General features: G+C 38.7%; 1 protein-coding gene across 19 annotated transcripts in view; it reads left to right on the top strand.

The window, feature by feature from the left end:
* The window catches only part of SYNE1 (spectrin repeat containing nuclear envelope protein 1), a gene marked incomplete at its 5' end in the record, with an annotated part of 420585 nt that overhangs the window by 328333 nt on the left and 76227 nt on the right, over positions 1-16025 (top strand). For all 19 annotated transcript variants that reach the window (XM_081044694.1, XM_081044699.1, XM_081044700.1 and 16 more), the window contains 8 exons: positions 4375-4527; positions 7286-7456; positions 9199-9332; positions 9739-9943; positions 11617-11799; positions 12361-12507; positions 15006-15160; positions 15613-15760. In XM_081044694.1, coding sequence (XP_080900820.1) covers positions 4375-4527; positions 7286-7456; positions 9199-9332; positions 9739-9943; positions 11617-11799; positions 12361-12507; positions 15006-15160; positions 15613-15760 — 1296 coding nt within the window. The remainder of the gene's footprint in view (positions 1-4374; positions 4528-7285; positions 7457-9198; positions 9333-9738; positions 9944-11616; positions 11800-12360; positions 12508-15005; positions 15161-15612; positions 15761-16025) is intronic.

Consider the following 16025-nt stretch of genomic DNA (forward strand, 5'->3'; position numbering starts at 1 on the left):
AAAAATTTAACAAGAATCCCTTAATATTGTTTAATGCTCAACCCATGCACTATTTCCTCAATTATCTTTAAAACCTTTTTTTCCCCACTTAATTTATTCACGTAAAGATACAACAGTGTCCACTTGCTACATTTGCTTGTTAGAGCTCTTAAACCTCTTTAATATTTTTCTAATACTATTAACTTATTATAGAAACTGTAGGCTGGCCCCAGTTTCAGGATCAGCCTGTGTACTTCCTTCAGATATCATTGAACTTGCTCTTCCCTCTCCTGTATTTCCTATAAATGGGAGTTAGCACTTAAGGCTTTATTAGATTGGGGTTCAACTCTACTGAGCAAGTGCTTCCTATTGTGTCCTGTGGGGGAGCACTCAGCAGCATCTGCTTGTTCTCCTGTTAGAAATAAGTAAGGACCACGGGTTCAAGTAGAGTGGGCATACTGTAAATGTTTTCCAGTGACAGAACACTTAATATTTCCTCAGGTATTCTTTATACAAAGGAAACGTGAGCTATTACAGTTAATGCTGTAATACTTTTTAAATAACTCAATAATTTGAAATGTGTTAGGGATTAGCTGTGACTGCACTATAGTGTTTTCTAAGAACAACTGAAGAAGTCATTCTGCAGAAATGCTCCTATCCCCAAGCTTGTTTTTATGTTCTAGATTTTGAAAAGTAAGGCCTTTAGTAATGAAATTCCTTCCAGGCAGCATTTTTCCTGTGGGGCACATGTAAAGTGGGATATATTTAAACTCTCAACCAAAGCTTTTTGGTTCAGAAAAAGAACACCAGATATTCTTGTGCTGGGGTGACAAGCTAATGGGTTGCAATCTTGAGGGTGCGTAAAAATGGCAAAGAATACTATCACACAGAGAAATACTTGGAAATTAAAAAAATAAATAAAAATGCTTCACATCAGTAGATGGGTGTGTAAAAGATGGAAGACCAAAAACACACATCATTGCTTTTCCAATTTTCAGGGGCCAATAGCATTTCTAATTTAGGCCATCTATTCTAAAATATACAAATAAGCCCGGATTTCAAAATTTTACTTGAAGGATGAGTTATGCTTCTTGATGAGTTCCTAAATTAAAATGTTTCCATTAGAATGAAAAGATAATTTAAGTGTTAATGTTAGCAGGATTAGTGCTTCCTTGTTACTTTGTTGTGATAAACTTTACTATTCTAACACTGAAATAATATGTTACTATAACTTTCCATTTCCTTTTTTTCTTCCTCCCCTACTTTTGTTTCTTTTTCTTACTTTTTCTCTTCTCTTTAATTACTTTTATCCTGCCATTTTCCATTTTGCTTCTTTTCATGCACACGTCTTCTATTTAATGAAAGAGACATTGCTACAAACAAACACAGTGTAGCAGAAGCTTGGCCCAGTTTAGCTCCTTTGGGGACCCAAATTTTAGTCTCCCAGAGGGTCACACCAGACAGTATCAGAAAGGAAATCTTGAACTGTAGTTTTAAAAACTTTACCCTAATACTAATTTGTGACTTCAAATGACATGTCATTTTTTTGAAGCCAAGAACAGAATGAAAGTAGCCCACACAGTTATTTTGGGGCATTGCATATAAATCACAGTAGCCTAACTGGCAGGCTCTGTTTGGCAGCACCACAAACCTTGATAAAAATTTATTGTCAGTTTTGAGAAATTGTTCCTTTGGACGAAAGTGTGAAATTCAAGTCAGCATACTGAAATTGGTGACTGGATTGAAGCTTTATTTTGTTTTAAAAATCTTGACTAGATTCCCACTCTTTCAGAGGTGATTTATTAATTTAAACCAACACAAAAATTGATGTTCGTGAATTAACTCAAGTTAAGAATGATTTATTATAGCAAAAAATGTTAGGCTTGGCTTTTCCCTTCGTTGATCAGAAAGAATCATTTTTTAATTATCATCGAAAGGAAAGGAAAACACACCTTTATTTTGCACAAAATATTACATATTTCAGCCCTAGTTCGCTTCTGGGTGTTGCTTTTATGCCAATATAAATGTGCAGAGCATTTTAGAGATGTGTTTCTAAGCAATGGATCATTAATTTAATATTGCTCACTGAAAAAAGTTAACATCTATGGATAAATGAGTATAAATTTAACTCCAGTGGTTGAATTTTAGAATCATATTAAATTCAAGTTGGAAGGATTATTGATGGTTAGTTTTCCCCCGTTCTTCTGCCTCCTCGCCCACCCCCGCTCCATTTCAAGCTGTTGTTTCTCAGTCTAATTGTGTAGGACACAGCTCCCTGGCCCATGCTGGTATTATGTGCCTTGTGCTCCGCACGCTGAGGCAGTCGTCTGCTGGTCATTGATCGGCTGCTCATGGCAGCTCACGGCAGCTCTCGCCGGCTGCCGGCCACTCACGCTGGCCACCGGCCGCTCATGGCAGCACACAGTAGCCCACGTCAACCACAGCAGCACACAGCAACCTGTGGCATCACACAGCAGCCCACAGCAACTCACGCTGGCTGCCAGCCGCTCTTGGCAGCACATGGTAGCCCAACTTATGCCAACCTCCAGCTGCTCACAGCAGCCCAGCTCCAAGGAGAGCTGTTGTTCACAATCTTAGCCATAGGAAGCAGCTCAGTGGCCTATGTGGGAATCGAACCAGCGACTTCGGCGTTAGGAGCACAGCGCTCCAACCACCTGAGCCACCGGGCTGGCCCTAATGATGTTTATTTAATCTTTTAGAGAAGTACAGAGAAATATCCTTAAATAGTAAAGTTAATTATGTTATCTGTACTGTATAAAGGTCCTGTAACCCTAGTAAATCACTATTTTCATTCTCTGGTTAATTACCAAAGCTGTCAAAATATTAACAAAATTATAAAGTGGAAATGAAAGAGCAATATTAAAAGCACAAATGAGCTCTTCAGTTACCTAATGCATGAATTTCTAATTAAAATGTCAAGACAAAAGTAGCTTCATGATAATTAAGGAGAGAAAAATAAATAAATTTGCACTGAAGCATGGTAGATTACTAAATGATGAAATATGACGATACTGTCTCACACTTGCCTAATTTTTAGCAGCTTAAAGGATATTTTATATATTTATCCAATGTTATCCCTTTGAGGTAAGCAAATGTGTTATTAATCCTGTTTTATAAATGAAGTAGAGAGTGATTAAGAGGTGGGGCCAGAGAGAAACAAAAATAAAAGAGGCACAATATTTATAACTAATGCATCAGAGATGGGCCCCCCACTGTGCCCTATCAGCAGCATTACCCATCCCCCCCAAGCTTGTTATTCATGTGTGGATCATAAGAGGAAGATGGCAATCTTTTTTACAGAATTGAGACATTATCCAAACTTAAAATAGTTTGGAATTTTCTTCACTCCAACCTCCAGTGCTTACACATCCAGACATCTAGTTTTGCGGCATACTTCTGAACATGAGAATCTAACCATGCCATAATATATAGCTTCTCACATCACCCCAGTGTGGGATTGTCATCTTCTCCAATATTCGTGGCCTGATTCCTGGCCACCAGCACTGGGCGGGCGGAGGGTCAGTAGGCTTAGAAGGTTGGGTTCTGACCCCACCACTGCCCTCACCAGCCCTGTGACCTGACACTGCTTTGTATGACTTGATCTCCCACTTATTCATCCACAAAAGGTGAGAGCAGCCTCAGCCTGCCTCAATGAGCTTTCCAGATTTTCAAATGCCATTAAAATATGTTAGGATTATGATGTACGCTTAAAGTGAGGCCATTGCCTCACTTAATTTTATTTTCTGAACACTTCATATTGACATTTATAAATGTACATCCCCCCAAAATGAGGATTTGATTTATGGAAAAGCTTATAATGTTTTAGAATCACATAAAATCAGAGTATTGTAGGGAGAAATAAGGTTTAATAGACATTCTGGAGAAACTGAGACACAGGGGAAGTTTCTAACTGTAGCAGAAATGTAACTAAATCTCAGACACGGGGGCCCAGAATATTCATTCTATTGCATTTCACCCTATAAGCTCGGATTGGGTAACTTTTCCAACACCAAGATACATGAATTTAAGAATATAATCATGTTACCACTTCTGACATTATTTCTTTCCTTGTTGCGTTGCACCTTGAAAAAAATTTACATTTTTTTCTTTATCTATCTATAAAAGTGCCATTTCTTTATCAGATAATCAAATTTTACTTTTTTTCAGGTATGCTAATTTCTCATGGAATACAAAGACTATTTTAAAAGATTTAAATGTAGGAAGAAGTTTTACTGTGGCAATGCTCTCCCGAGAATGATAACTTTTTTGGATGAGTAAAAGATTTTTAGGATATGAGACTATAAGGGCTGCATTTCAGCATGCCCCCAGCATTCCATCCAATTTAGAATGACTTTTTTTTTTTTAATCTTTCAGGATCTAGAAGAGTTGATTAAAGCAAAAGAAAAAGAGGTAGAGAAAATTGAACAGAATGGACTTGCTTTGATTCAGAACAAGGAAGACGTCTCCGGCGCTGTCGTGAGCACGCTGCAGGAGCTCAACCAAACCTGGGCAAACTTAGACCACATGGTAATGCTGCTTGTGGAGAGAGAGCGGGTGCCAAGACTGCGTTGGCCATCTCATGTCCAACCATGTCGTGGGGATTGGTGGTGTAAAGTAACTGAGTAAAGCATCGCACATCTATACAGCATCTCTTTTTACTGTGACCTTCACTTTATTAACCTTCTTTTGAAAGTCTAGCTTTGGGTGTTTTCTATGACAAACATTATTATGAACATTACTCTCTTAATCATCTCATCCATTCCCATGTCCCTAGATACCCTCTAGGCACAGGCAATTCTCAAATGCGTATCCGCAGCCTGGAGTTCTCTCCTACACTCTAGATAGAAACAAAGGCAGAGAGAGAAATCCAGCTTGTAGACATCCCCTCGTGTGTGACCAGTAGACGTCTCAAACTTCCTCGCCCAAACCACCTTCTGTTCTTCCCCCACAAACCTACACTTTCCACCATCTCAGTTAATGACCACTCTACCCTTCCAATGGAATGGGCAGAAAGTCGTGGCATCATTCTTCATTCCTCTCTTTCTCTCATACCCCATATCTAGTCCACCAGCAATCTTGTCAGCGCTGTTTTCAGAACAGCTCTAGAATCCAGTCTCTCCCCCCATCCTGGCAGCTGGCACCTAGGTCTGTCACCAGCACCATTCCCCTTGATTATTTCAATGGTCTGCTGAATGGTCTCCATGCCAGGGCGGTCCTGTTGACATGGCAATCATATCACACCACTCCTCTACTCAACCCGTTCCTCCCCTCACCGCCAAGGGAAAAAAATAGCTTCTTATCTCATTCAGAATGAAGCCAAAACCTGTTGAGGGCCTGACGTCCCACATGACCTGGCCTCCCACGACCTCTCTGACCTCGTCTCCTGCAGCTGCCCCACGGGTTCATTTTGGTTTTGGTCACCCCTACTCTTGAACTCAGTGGGCATGTTTCACACTCAGGAACATTGCACAGGCTGCTGTCTCTGCCTGGAACACCTTCTGGCAAATATCCGCCTGGGCCTCTCCTGCTCCTCAAAGTCTTTGTTCAGGTTTGCCAACCCAGTGAGAGTTTTTCTGACTACCTTGCGTTAAATGATACTCACCCCACCTCTCACTCCCTGACGCTCTTCTCTGCTGTGCTTTGATCTGTATTATTTGTCATCTTCTAACATACAGTACAGTGTACTTGTCTATTTAACTGTCCTGCACTCAACCGTAAGCGCTGTGAAAATGTTGGATAAATATGTGCCGAGTGGAGCTTTAAATCCTCCAATAAGAAGATACATGGAACAACAGACACTGCTCTGCACACACTCACACAATTACTTATTATTCACATTTCCCAGAGATGGTTAAATGACTGAGACCAACGGCGCACAGCAAATAGCTTCTCACAGCCTATGTACTCTTCTCCAATCACAGCTTTCGGGTCTATTCCTAACCTCATTTTCAGTCTGACTTAAATTTATTTTATTTCATGCATTTTTATAAATCATCACAAATTACAAATCTTTGGAAACAATTTACCATGTGAATCAACTGAATGGCTCTTTCACAGAAACATCTTCTCATGAAAAAAACAAACAAAATAATTCAAAGAAGAAATAGGCTGCTCAAAAATTCTCATTGCTTTCTTGGCTTCATTTTCATGTCTCTTCCTGACTTTCATAAGGTAGGCCCTGGCACCTGTCTGCACCTACGGGCACTGCCTCCTTTCTGAGGCAGCCCTTTCTTAGTCCTGTGGCCCATTAGATGGTATCCTGATTGGTGTCAACGTTTTTTATTTATGCGAAGAAGAAAAGCAGAGAATGCAGGTGCAAATGAATTTATATGGTCTGTTTTCTTCATTCTGGCCATACTTACTCTATATCCAAAAGATTACATTTAGAAGATTAGGGGTGATGTCCAGAAAGTCCAAAACAGATATTTTTCTAAATGATACAAACTAAAAACTTAACTTTTCTGTTTCAGGTAAGTATAGGGAAAGAGTATTCCTAGATGTTTGGTTATAAGATAATCATTTGTGCGTGTGTGCATACACAGACATGTGAGATAGATAGGTAGGTAGGTGGGTGGGAGAGAGAGAGAGAGAGAGAGAGAGAGAGAGAGAGAGAGAGAGAGAGAAAGAGAGAGAGAGATAGTTTCTCATTTCCTAGGACCAGTTTTGCCTAAATTCAAATCTAGATCTCTCACATTCTAGCAGTATTATCCCAGGTGATTTTCATAACATCTTTGTACCTCAGGTTTCTCATCTATAAAATGGGGATAATGGTTATACCTACCTCTTAAGGTTGTTATGAAGATTAAATGAGTTAATGCATTAGCTAAAACACTCATTTATTTCCTAAACTGTGGTATTAAGTATGTTGAGCTTTTATAACTTTTATATTATATAGATATTATATAGATATATAATAAATATTATGTATAAAGATTTTGTGTGTGTGTGTGTATATATATATGTGTATATATATATATATATATATATATATATATATATAGAAAGAGAGAGACAGAGAGAGAGAGACAGAGAGAGAGAGAGACAGAGAGAGAGAGAGCATTTTTAAGCACTTTAATTTAGCCTAAGTATTCAAACGTGTGAAAGGCATCAATTTCAACATGGCTACATCTAGTCAAATCTTTTTTGTTTGTTTGTTTCGGTTAGTTTATAATGCTTGAAACCCCAATGAAGTTCCTAAATGTTAATGTTTTTCCCATCAATTGAACATACATTCCATACTTTTAAATGCTGTGTAATTCTAAGACATGTCTGTCTCTTTTCAAAGGTTGGGCAGTTGAAGATACTGTTGAAGTCCGTGCATGACCAATGGGGCCATCACAAAATGGCCTTTGACGAGATAAACAGTTATCTCATGGAGGCCAGATATTCTCTTTCCCGGTTTCGTCTGCTGACCGGCTCTTTAGAAGCTGTGCAAGTTCAGGTAGACAGTCTTCAGGTAAGGAATGAACTGAATCCACCCTTAGCATGCTTTTTAATATGAGGAGAAAAAAAAAGCCAAAATTGCAAACGTGGACGTTAACATCCTATAATACTGCTGTATATTGTTTTCACTTAATTATTTTTTAAATATTGAAAGTTAATTTTACCTGCTATATTTGTTGCTCATTCAGACTTGCCTGTGGATGCTGAATTCTGGATTAGCTGATATATAATTAAGTGATTTAAAAAATTCTATCATGTAAATATCCACGTGAATGTATTTTATGAAATGATTTTATACCTCAATCAACCTCCTTGATCCACTGTTGTTGCCTTTTGTATCTTTCCTTTCTCTTTTTCTCCTGTTTCTCCAAACATATTCTAAGGGATTAAAAAGAAAACAAAGAGAAAAATAGCAAAAGTGGTACATTTTTTAAACTATTAAGTGGTTTTCATTTAGCCTAATATAAATGGTCTATCTAATGTGTACACGTAATCCTCTTTTTCTAGCACTTTCTATTTGGTTTCCTGTGTGTCCATTATCATTGCATTCACCCAGAATGACATCGCTGCTGTTTAACTTAAACAGCACTCCATCTCAGGTCACTGTCCTCAAATTAGCTGCTGCCCTCACCCCCCGCACACCTGGGCACTGGGTACTCTCACCTGTCACTGCTCTTTGTCCCTGGCTAAATAATGTAGACTATAGGATGGGCAAGGCAAGCCCTTGAGAGATGGGATGCCAGCAAGAGCCCAGCATGTACCCTCCTTAACCTCAGTCCAGGTCCCTGGCTTGGCAATCCAAGTTTATATGTTGCTGACCTCACACGCAGTTTCTGAAGGGAATGCCTTTTCTGAGGGTATTGGGCAGGATGGAGGAAGGATAAAATGTGTGTGTGTGTGTGTGTGTGTGTGTATTATTTATTTAAACCTTAAATAGTGTTGCAGATACTAAGAATCATTAAAACTTATTTTTAGAATAGTAAGTTTGGAGACACACTCTATAACTTTGAGGGAGTGAAAAGCACGTTTTAATTTAGCCTGTTCCATGTTTAACACCTGCAAATACTGTCTAAGGATATGAAAGAATTCAGATCCTTTTCTTTGCACATTTTGATTTGAAGGCAATCAGATATTGGTGTTAAATAGCATTGGGTTTTTGTAGCCTACTTCACCTGTGGAGTTTTACTAAGAACTGAGTCTATCACTTCAACAATATTTCCAGGGAAATATCATTCTTCAAGTTCCTTCACTGGTCCTTGGTAGAAGACTCTGCCCATCTAATAAATATTCTTTGCAAGGAAAAACACCCCCAATAGAACTTAGAGATGGTACTCAGAAGAGGCATGACTTCTTAAAGTCTAACTATCAGGAGTTTCTGATAGAACAACTCAGTACATAATGAAACAGAGACCTGGGTTTTGACTTGAGCAGCAGAGAGAACCACAGAGTGAGAGGTTGAATGCATCCCACTACCATAGCACCCTGTTAGATGATGGATAAGGACACCCGATGTGAGCTTTCCAGATGCCACTGTAAGAAGGCTTAATTGTTAAGAATCCCATCTCACATCCATAAGAACAAAAATCGTAAAAAGAAGAAGTGATTATCTAAAGAAAGCTTATAACACATTGGAGGAAAGTCATGGCTTATGTATTCGTATGTGCATATTTATGAAAACATCTATAAATTATTTTTAAACTTGTTTCTTAGAATTTAGATCCTGTCATTTTATCTGTGACATGTTTCTTTGGGCAGAATCTTCAAGATGATCTAGAAAAACAGGAAAAGAGCTTACAGAAATTTGGCTCTATCACCAACCAACTATTAAAAGAGTGTCACCCACCTGTGACAGAAACTCTTACCAATACATTAAAGGAAGTCAATATGAGGTATGAAGCATGTTCATTTTACACTGTTATGAATTCTATCACATCCATACTATAAAAAATGACACAATAAAAACTTCCTAATGTTTCGAATTTGACCTTTAGAGGTTCTATTCTATTGATGTTGTAATGTTTCACAAAATGATTTTAATGACAAGTAAATGCAGTGAAGATATTTAGAAAAAAATTAGAACTGCTATATACCCAAAGATTGACCTCATTCCTCATATCTACCCTTGAAAGGAGTGTGAAATGTTATGTTTTGTACTGATAAATAGAAATGAGACATCCTTGCATTATTTCCAAATTCACATAAATCAGGATCATGAAAACTAAGATAGTAAGTAACAGCTCCCAGCCTTTGGTGAGAGGTGGTCATCTACCCATGAGTGTTGGCTGTTGTCTCCAGATGGAATAACTTGCTGGAAGAGATCGCTGAGCAGCTGCACTCCAGCAAAGCCCTGCTGCAGCTTTGGCAGAGGTACAAGGACTACTCCAAACAGTGTGCTTCTACAGTCCAGCAGCACGAGGACCGAGCCGATGAGCTCTTGAAGGCAGCTACTAACAAGGACATCGCTGATGAAGAAGTGGCTACATGGATTCAAGATTGCCACGTATGTTCAGGAACTGACGTGTTTTCCCAGCATGCCTTTCTTAGACTTCCCCCGTTTAGGACGGCTCGTGCTATGTGTGTAAGCTTTTGCTACGTCTCAGTGTGTGAAACAAGTTACCCCAAAGTCATTGTTCTAAGTAGCAAAGAGCCTGCTAGGTTTTCAGAACACATGTTATCAGAGTTAAACGGCCCCACCCATTGTTTCATTTTTAAGATGAGTTGTTTTCCTGTTTTTCCTAATGGAATAAAATCCATGTGAGTGATTTAGGCTATCTTTTTACAGAGACGTTCAGTCTAAGGAATGACCATATGTAGAATAATGTTATATCTTTTAAATAGCCAATGTTAAGGGGATCGTCCATTTAGGTTCATTATCTTTTATGTAAGCATTAACAGAATTTCTTCTGTGAATTGAATGGTAGAAAGAGCTCTTTCTCTCCTGATTTATGGGTATACTTCTTTTTAATTGCTTTTTAGTATTTCTCTTTTTCACGGTATCTGCCAATAACCTACTTAAGATTTTCGGGAACAGTTCTCTTGTTTCAACCATTGCGTGGTTCTTACCATTTGTCCTTATTTGTCTTTATTTCAGTGACTATATTTCAAATAGCTTCTTATAAACTTTCCTATTCAGTTTATTAGAATTAGGCAAGTTACAAAAAGCATATAAATAAAAGTTTAAGCTATTCCATTACCGTCATATAAATAATAATCACTTTAAAGCTTTAATATTTATGGTGAAGATAATTCACTGCTTTTTCTCCTTCCCCATACAGTTTATCCTTACAAGATTTTTTCATTTTCAATTTTCAGTTCTCCTGTGTTGACATATACCTCTTTCAGAGTGTAGTGCTCCAAACTGTTTTCGTGAATTTGTCTGCTGTCTGTATCAAGGTTAAAGTAGCCCTTTGCTCTTCTTCCTCTCACAGTCGTCCCTGCTAAGGCATAGCAGGCTCTGTTCTGTCTGCTATGTCTATTGGGGCACCAGCAACAAATAGAAGAATCAGTCATTTGTATCTCTTAGCGGTACATGGACATGAGAAACAGATAATTTTCATTGGCTTATAATTTTTAGTATATAAGAGGGTCCCATAAAAAGTGGCAGGAAGAGATGCCATGGAAAATAATGGAGGTAAAGCCTACCTGCTCATCAGAACCATGGCTAGGGTTCTACACCCCGATACTGAAATAGGAGGGTGTATCTATCATAACCTGTACAATGCTACTACCCACACATAGAGACAATACTGTTGACAAACTCATCCTTGCATCTATAATATTAAGTAGAAAGAAAGGAAAAATGTAGCACACTGTTCTCAATTTGATACCAATTCTCTGAAGAAGCGGGAAAAAACTGCCACCACCGTTCCAGTTATTGACTCTACTTGTAGATGTTTTTTCTTGCTTATGTATGTTTTTCTGCATTCCCCGATGTCCTATGGGGCTTTTATTGTCAGAATGGTAAATATATTCTTTAAAATGTTAATACACATACATATTTTTAAAAATTGGATAAAGTCTTGATTATTTTTTCAGCCGGTCAAGATTACTTAGTGCAGTAACACGACAAATAAGAATTGAGTGTTTCTAATGTGTGGCCATTTACGGATTGTTTATAATCAGGAGTACACTTAACATGTTGTTTCACGATGGATATATTTTCACCTTCTATAGGACCTCCTCAAAGGACTGGGGACAGTTAAGGATTCCCTTTTTGTTCTCCGTGAGCTGGGAGAGCAACTCAAGCAACAAGTGGATGCTTCAGCAGCGTCAGCCATTCAATCAGATCAACTCTCTTTGAGTCAACACTTATGTGCCCTGGAACAGGCTCTTTGCAAACAGCAGACTGTGTTACAGGTACAGAGCTCGCAGTCAATGTGTGTTATGATTGGGTGTTCTATAGCGTCTGGGCATACCCACAGGAAAAGAAGAAATTTCCATCATTGAGACAATGCCTCCTTCAAGACCCAAGAACTAAAAATTAAACACACTGGGAAGTGCCAGGGGGAATAAGGGAAGGTGGCAGTCTTACATTGTTCTTTACAGTGTAATTTTTCCCCAAGCCAATGCCTCCTTCTATGGTACTAAGATATATGCAATTAATGAACACTAAGTGGGTTTAATATTAACAGTCATGCTTATATAAGAAGTTTTTGCAAGAACCAAAATATGTTTTTGTTTGATAATATATTTTAAAAGTGGCTCTAATTGGTTAATTAGTGGTACATAGAAATAATTCTAAGTATTAGAAAAATTATATTAATAAACAGAAGGAATTTAAGTCATCATAGTCTTGTTTCTTTAGGAACGACATCTTGAAAATGGCAGTTTGATGTAAGAATACGAAAAACAATTTCAATATCCACTTGCCCTTTCATTAGATTTCTAAATACCAACTTTCTTTTGTAATAAAAATAGGCTGGAGTTCTTGACTATGAAACCTTCACCAAGAGTTTAGAAGCTTTGGAGGCCTGGATAGTAGAAGCTGAAGAAATACTACAAGGGCAGGACCCTAGCCACTCTTCTGACCTCTTGACCATCCAGGAAAGGATGGAAGAACTTAAGGTAAGAGGGTTGAAATCCTAGTCCCAGATCTTCTATCTTCCATCCTCAAAGGAAAACTCCAAACTCCTGACATAGGCCTACGTTTTATTTTGAGCTCCCAAGGAAATTCCTGCCAGCTCTGCTTTCCTGCTCTCCTGAGACAAATGAGCTGTGTGCTGGGAGCGTGGCCATGTGCAGTCCTAGGGTAACACCTCACTCCTCCTCCTTCCTACTCTTAGTCCCTCCCCATGCCCAGCCTATCACCTCCTTCACAGTTCTTGTGATTGGACACCTCCCATCTCCATCTCTACCATCATCCACTCCTAATTCAAGCCACCTATCTCTCTCTCGGACCACCACAACAGCCTCCACGGAGCTCCCTGCAGCCATCCCTCTCCCTCCGAGCCAGAGCTGCCAGAATGATCTTTTTTTTCTTTTTATTTCTCAATTACAGTTGATGTACAGTATTATATTAGTTTCAGGTGTACAACATAGTGATTAGACATTTATATAACTTACGCAGTGATCAACTCAATAAGTCTAGTACCCATCTGACACCACACCATGGTATTATGTAATTGGGAAATATTTTAAGTATTCAGTACAGTAAATACACAATACAATAGATATGCAGATTTTATCATATCACTCCTCTGCCTAAAAAGCCCTTTGGGTTCCATTGCTTTCAGGATAAATCTCAGTGTGGGGTATCAGGCCCAGCGTAACCTGGCTTCTACCTTCCTAAGGGTCTCGTCTTCACCACTGTCCATCTCCTCCTCCAGCCACTAGGGGTCACATCGGTTCCTAGTGTCTGTGTGCAGGATGTTTCCCCTTTCTGGAATTCTTTTCTTGTCCCCACTACCTCCCTCCGACCAAAAGGAATAAACTCCTGGTCATTGTGTTCAATGTCACTCTCTTAGGAAAGCCTCCACTTCTGTCCATATTCAGGCTCTCCAGTGACAGACACACTTTCAGAGCACACTCTTCTTTTTCGTCAGTGTTTTAGATATCATTTAATTATGTTCTTGTGATAGGTGATGACTGTTGTTCTCTCTGTTATTGGAATAGTATCTTTCTCTCTGAAAGCACTATGAGAAGGACTGTGTTGTGTCAGTTTTGTTCACTGCTGATGTCTACCCATGGCAATCTTGCCATCTAATAGTTATGCTTTTGGCTTTAATAATTGGAAAGGTTTATTCTTTCTGTAGGGTAATGAGTTATTTGCAGAACATGCAAAGAGAAAACACGCAGCTGAAGGTGTCCTCACATTTTTTTTGTCCTGTAGCCAGGTCCCTAGATGGAGTTACGAATGCCCACAGGGAAACCAAACCAGGCAGCTTTGTCCTGTGTTTGAAGAGATCTGAAAGCATATACTGCTTTCTCAGTTGAGTCTTACGAACTTTAGGGTGAAGCTCTTAAGACATCGTGTGTTGAATTCAAAACTCAAGTGGGATTGTATTCCGTCTAGCAAGAACCCAACAAGTCGTTTCCTTAGCTCTATCACTTACTAGCTGGGAGACCCTGCACGACTTACTTAAAGTTGTTGGGCCTCTCTTTCCTCATTGTAAAGTGGGGAGAGTAGTGCAGTACCTTACGGGTTTGTTTTGAGGATAAAATGAGTTACTGTATTACCTGTAAAGCTCTTATAATAATGTGTTCAATAATGTTAACTGTTAGTATTTTAACTATTATTATTATTAAATAACAAAGGAACTGACTAGCATGGACAAATGAAGTCTGAAGGGTAAGAATTAAGCCTCTTCAGTCATCGGCATGTTTTTATTCTTTGTCAGTTCTACCAAGCATGACTTAGGAGCAAATAAATCAAATAATACATGTAAACCACTAAATGTGCCATAAAAGATACTGAGTAGCTGTCGCCACAATAGCAGCAGCAGCAGAAGCTGATTAGGACATGTGGCTTTTCTTTTTTACAGCTCTGGTGATGGCAAACAAGTAGCCTAGAAATACACAACGATTACCAGCCAGACTCTTACTGAAATCGAAAGTTCACTATGTACTTTGAAAGCACTCTGTCTTTTTTTTTTTTAAAAAATTAAATTTATTGGATAACATTGATTAATAAAATGATACAGGTCTCAAGGGTACAATTCTATAATACATCATCTGTATATTGCATTGTGTGTTCACCACCCAAAGTCAATTCTCCTTCTGTCAGCATATATTTGATCCCCTTTACCCTCATCTACCATCCCCCACCCCCGCTTACTCTCTGGTAACCATTAAACTGTTGTCTGTGTCTATGAGTTTCTGTTTGTCTTGTTTGTTTGTTGCTTTTAGTTTTCTATCCCACATATGAGTGAAGTCATATGGTTCTCGACTTTTTCTGACTTACGTTGCTTAGCATGGTAATCTCAAGCTCCATCTCTATGGTCGCAAATGGCACTAGTTCATCTTTTCCTGTGGCCGAGTAATATTCTACTGTATGTACGTACCACATCTTCTTTATCCATCCCTCCACCTGTGGTGCTAAACCTGCTTTTAAATCTTGCTTTCAGGGGCAGATGTTAAAATTCAGCAGCATGGCCCCAGATTTAGACCGTCTGAATGAGCTTGGCTACAGGCTACCCCTGAATGATAAAGAAATCAAAAGGATGCAGAGTCTGAACCGGCACTGGTCTCTGATCTCCTCTCAGACTACAGAGAGATTCAGGTAGAGTTACCAAGAGATGTTTTGGCCGCTCTGCTATACCAGTAGAAATAAGTTCATGATTTGTGTACATTTATAAATGCTAGGTGTTCTCAATGATACTCACAAAATTTGAACTCAGAATAAGAAACTCAAATTGCGAAGTGGTTTTCCATGTTTAATGTACTCAATACTGTTTTACTCAAACAATAATAAACTCTTTCATATAAGACTATGTTAAAGATACAAACTTGATCTGATCATTTTTTTAAATTACCATTTTAAACTTTTATTTTTTTCTTCAATTTTCTCTTTTTAAATTTTACTACCCAACACGAAAGTTTTGCGGTGGTCAAATTTGACTTGGAGGCAGAAAAAAAAATTGGATGCAGAAAATATTTAAGCTAGTTTTATATGCTAAAGATATAAGAATAAGCAACAACATAAGCACTATTCTTTTCTCTTTGTTCTGTCAGTAAGTTGCAGTCATTTTTGCTACAACATCAGACTTTCTTGGAAAAATGTGAAACATGGATGGAGTTTCTGGTTCAAACGGAGCAAAAGTTAGCAGTAGAGATTTCAGGAAATTACCAGCATCTTTTGGAACAGCAGAGAGCACATGAGGTAAGTCATGTCAGCAGATTTGGGGCAATAAAATAGTTGAGGCCTTTGGAGATACTGCAGAATGCCATGTGGAGGAATTAAAGTGCTGTATCTTGTGCCCAATGTGCTCAAATGCATGCATTGTTTTTGCCTTCTTTTTTAAGCTTGAGACTTTGATAGCTTAATTACAAAAATGTGGTCCAGTTCTTTGCTCCATAAGCATGTGTCAGGCTTTACCACCCTGCAGTGGATAATGCCAAACTGTGGTCATAGTCTACTTATGGGG

This window comes from Rhinolophus hipposideros (assembly GCF_964194185.1).
Source record: "Rhinolophus hipposideros genome assembly, chromosome: 3".
Lineage (NCBI taxonomy): Eukaryota > Metazoa > Chordata > Mammalia > Chiroptera > Rhinolophidae > Rhinolophus > Rhinolophus hipposideros.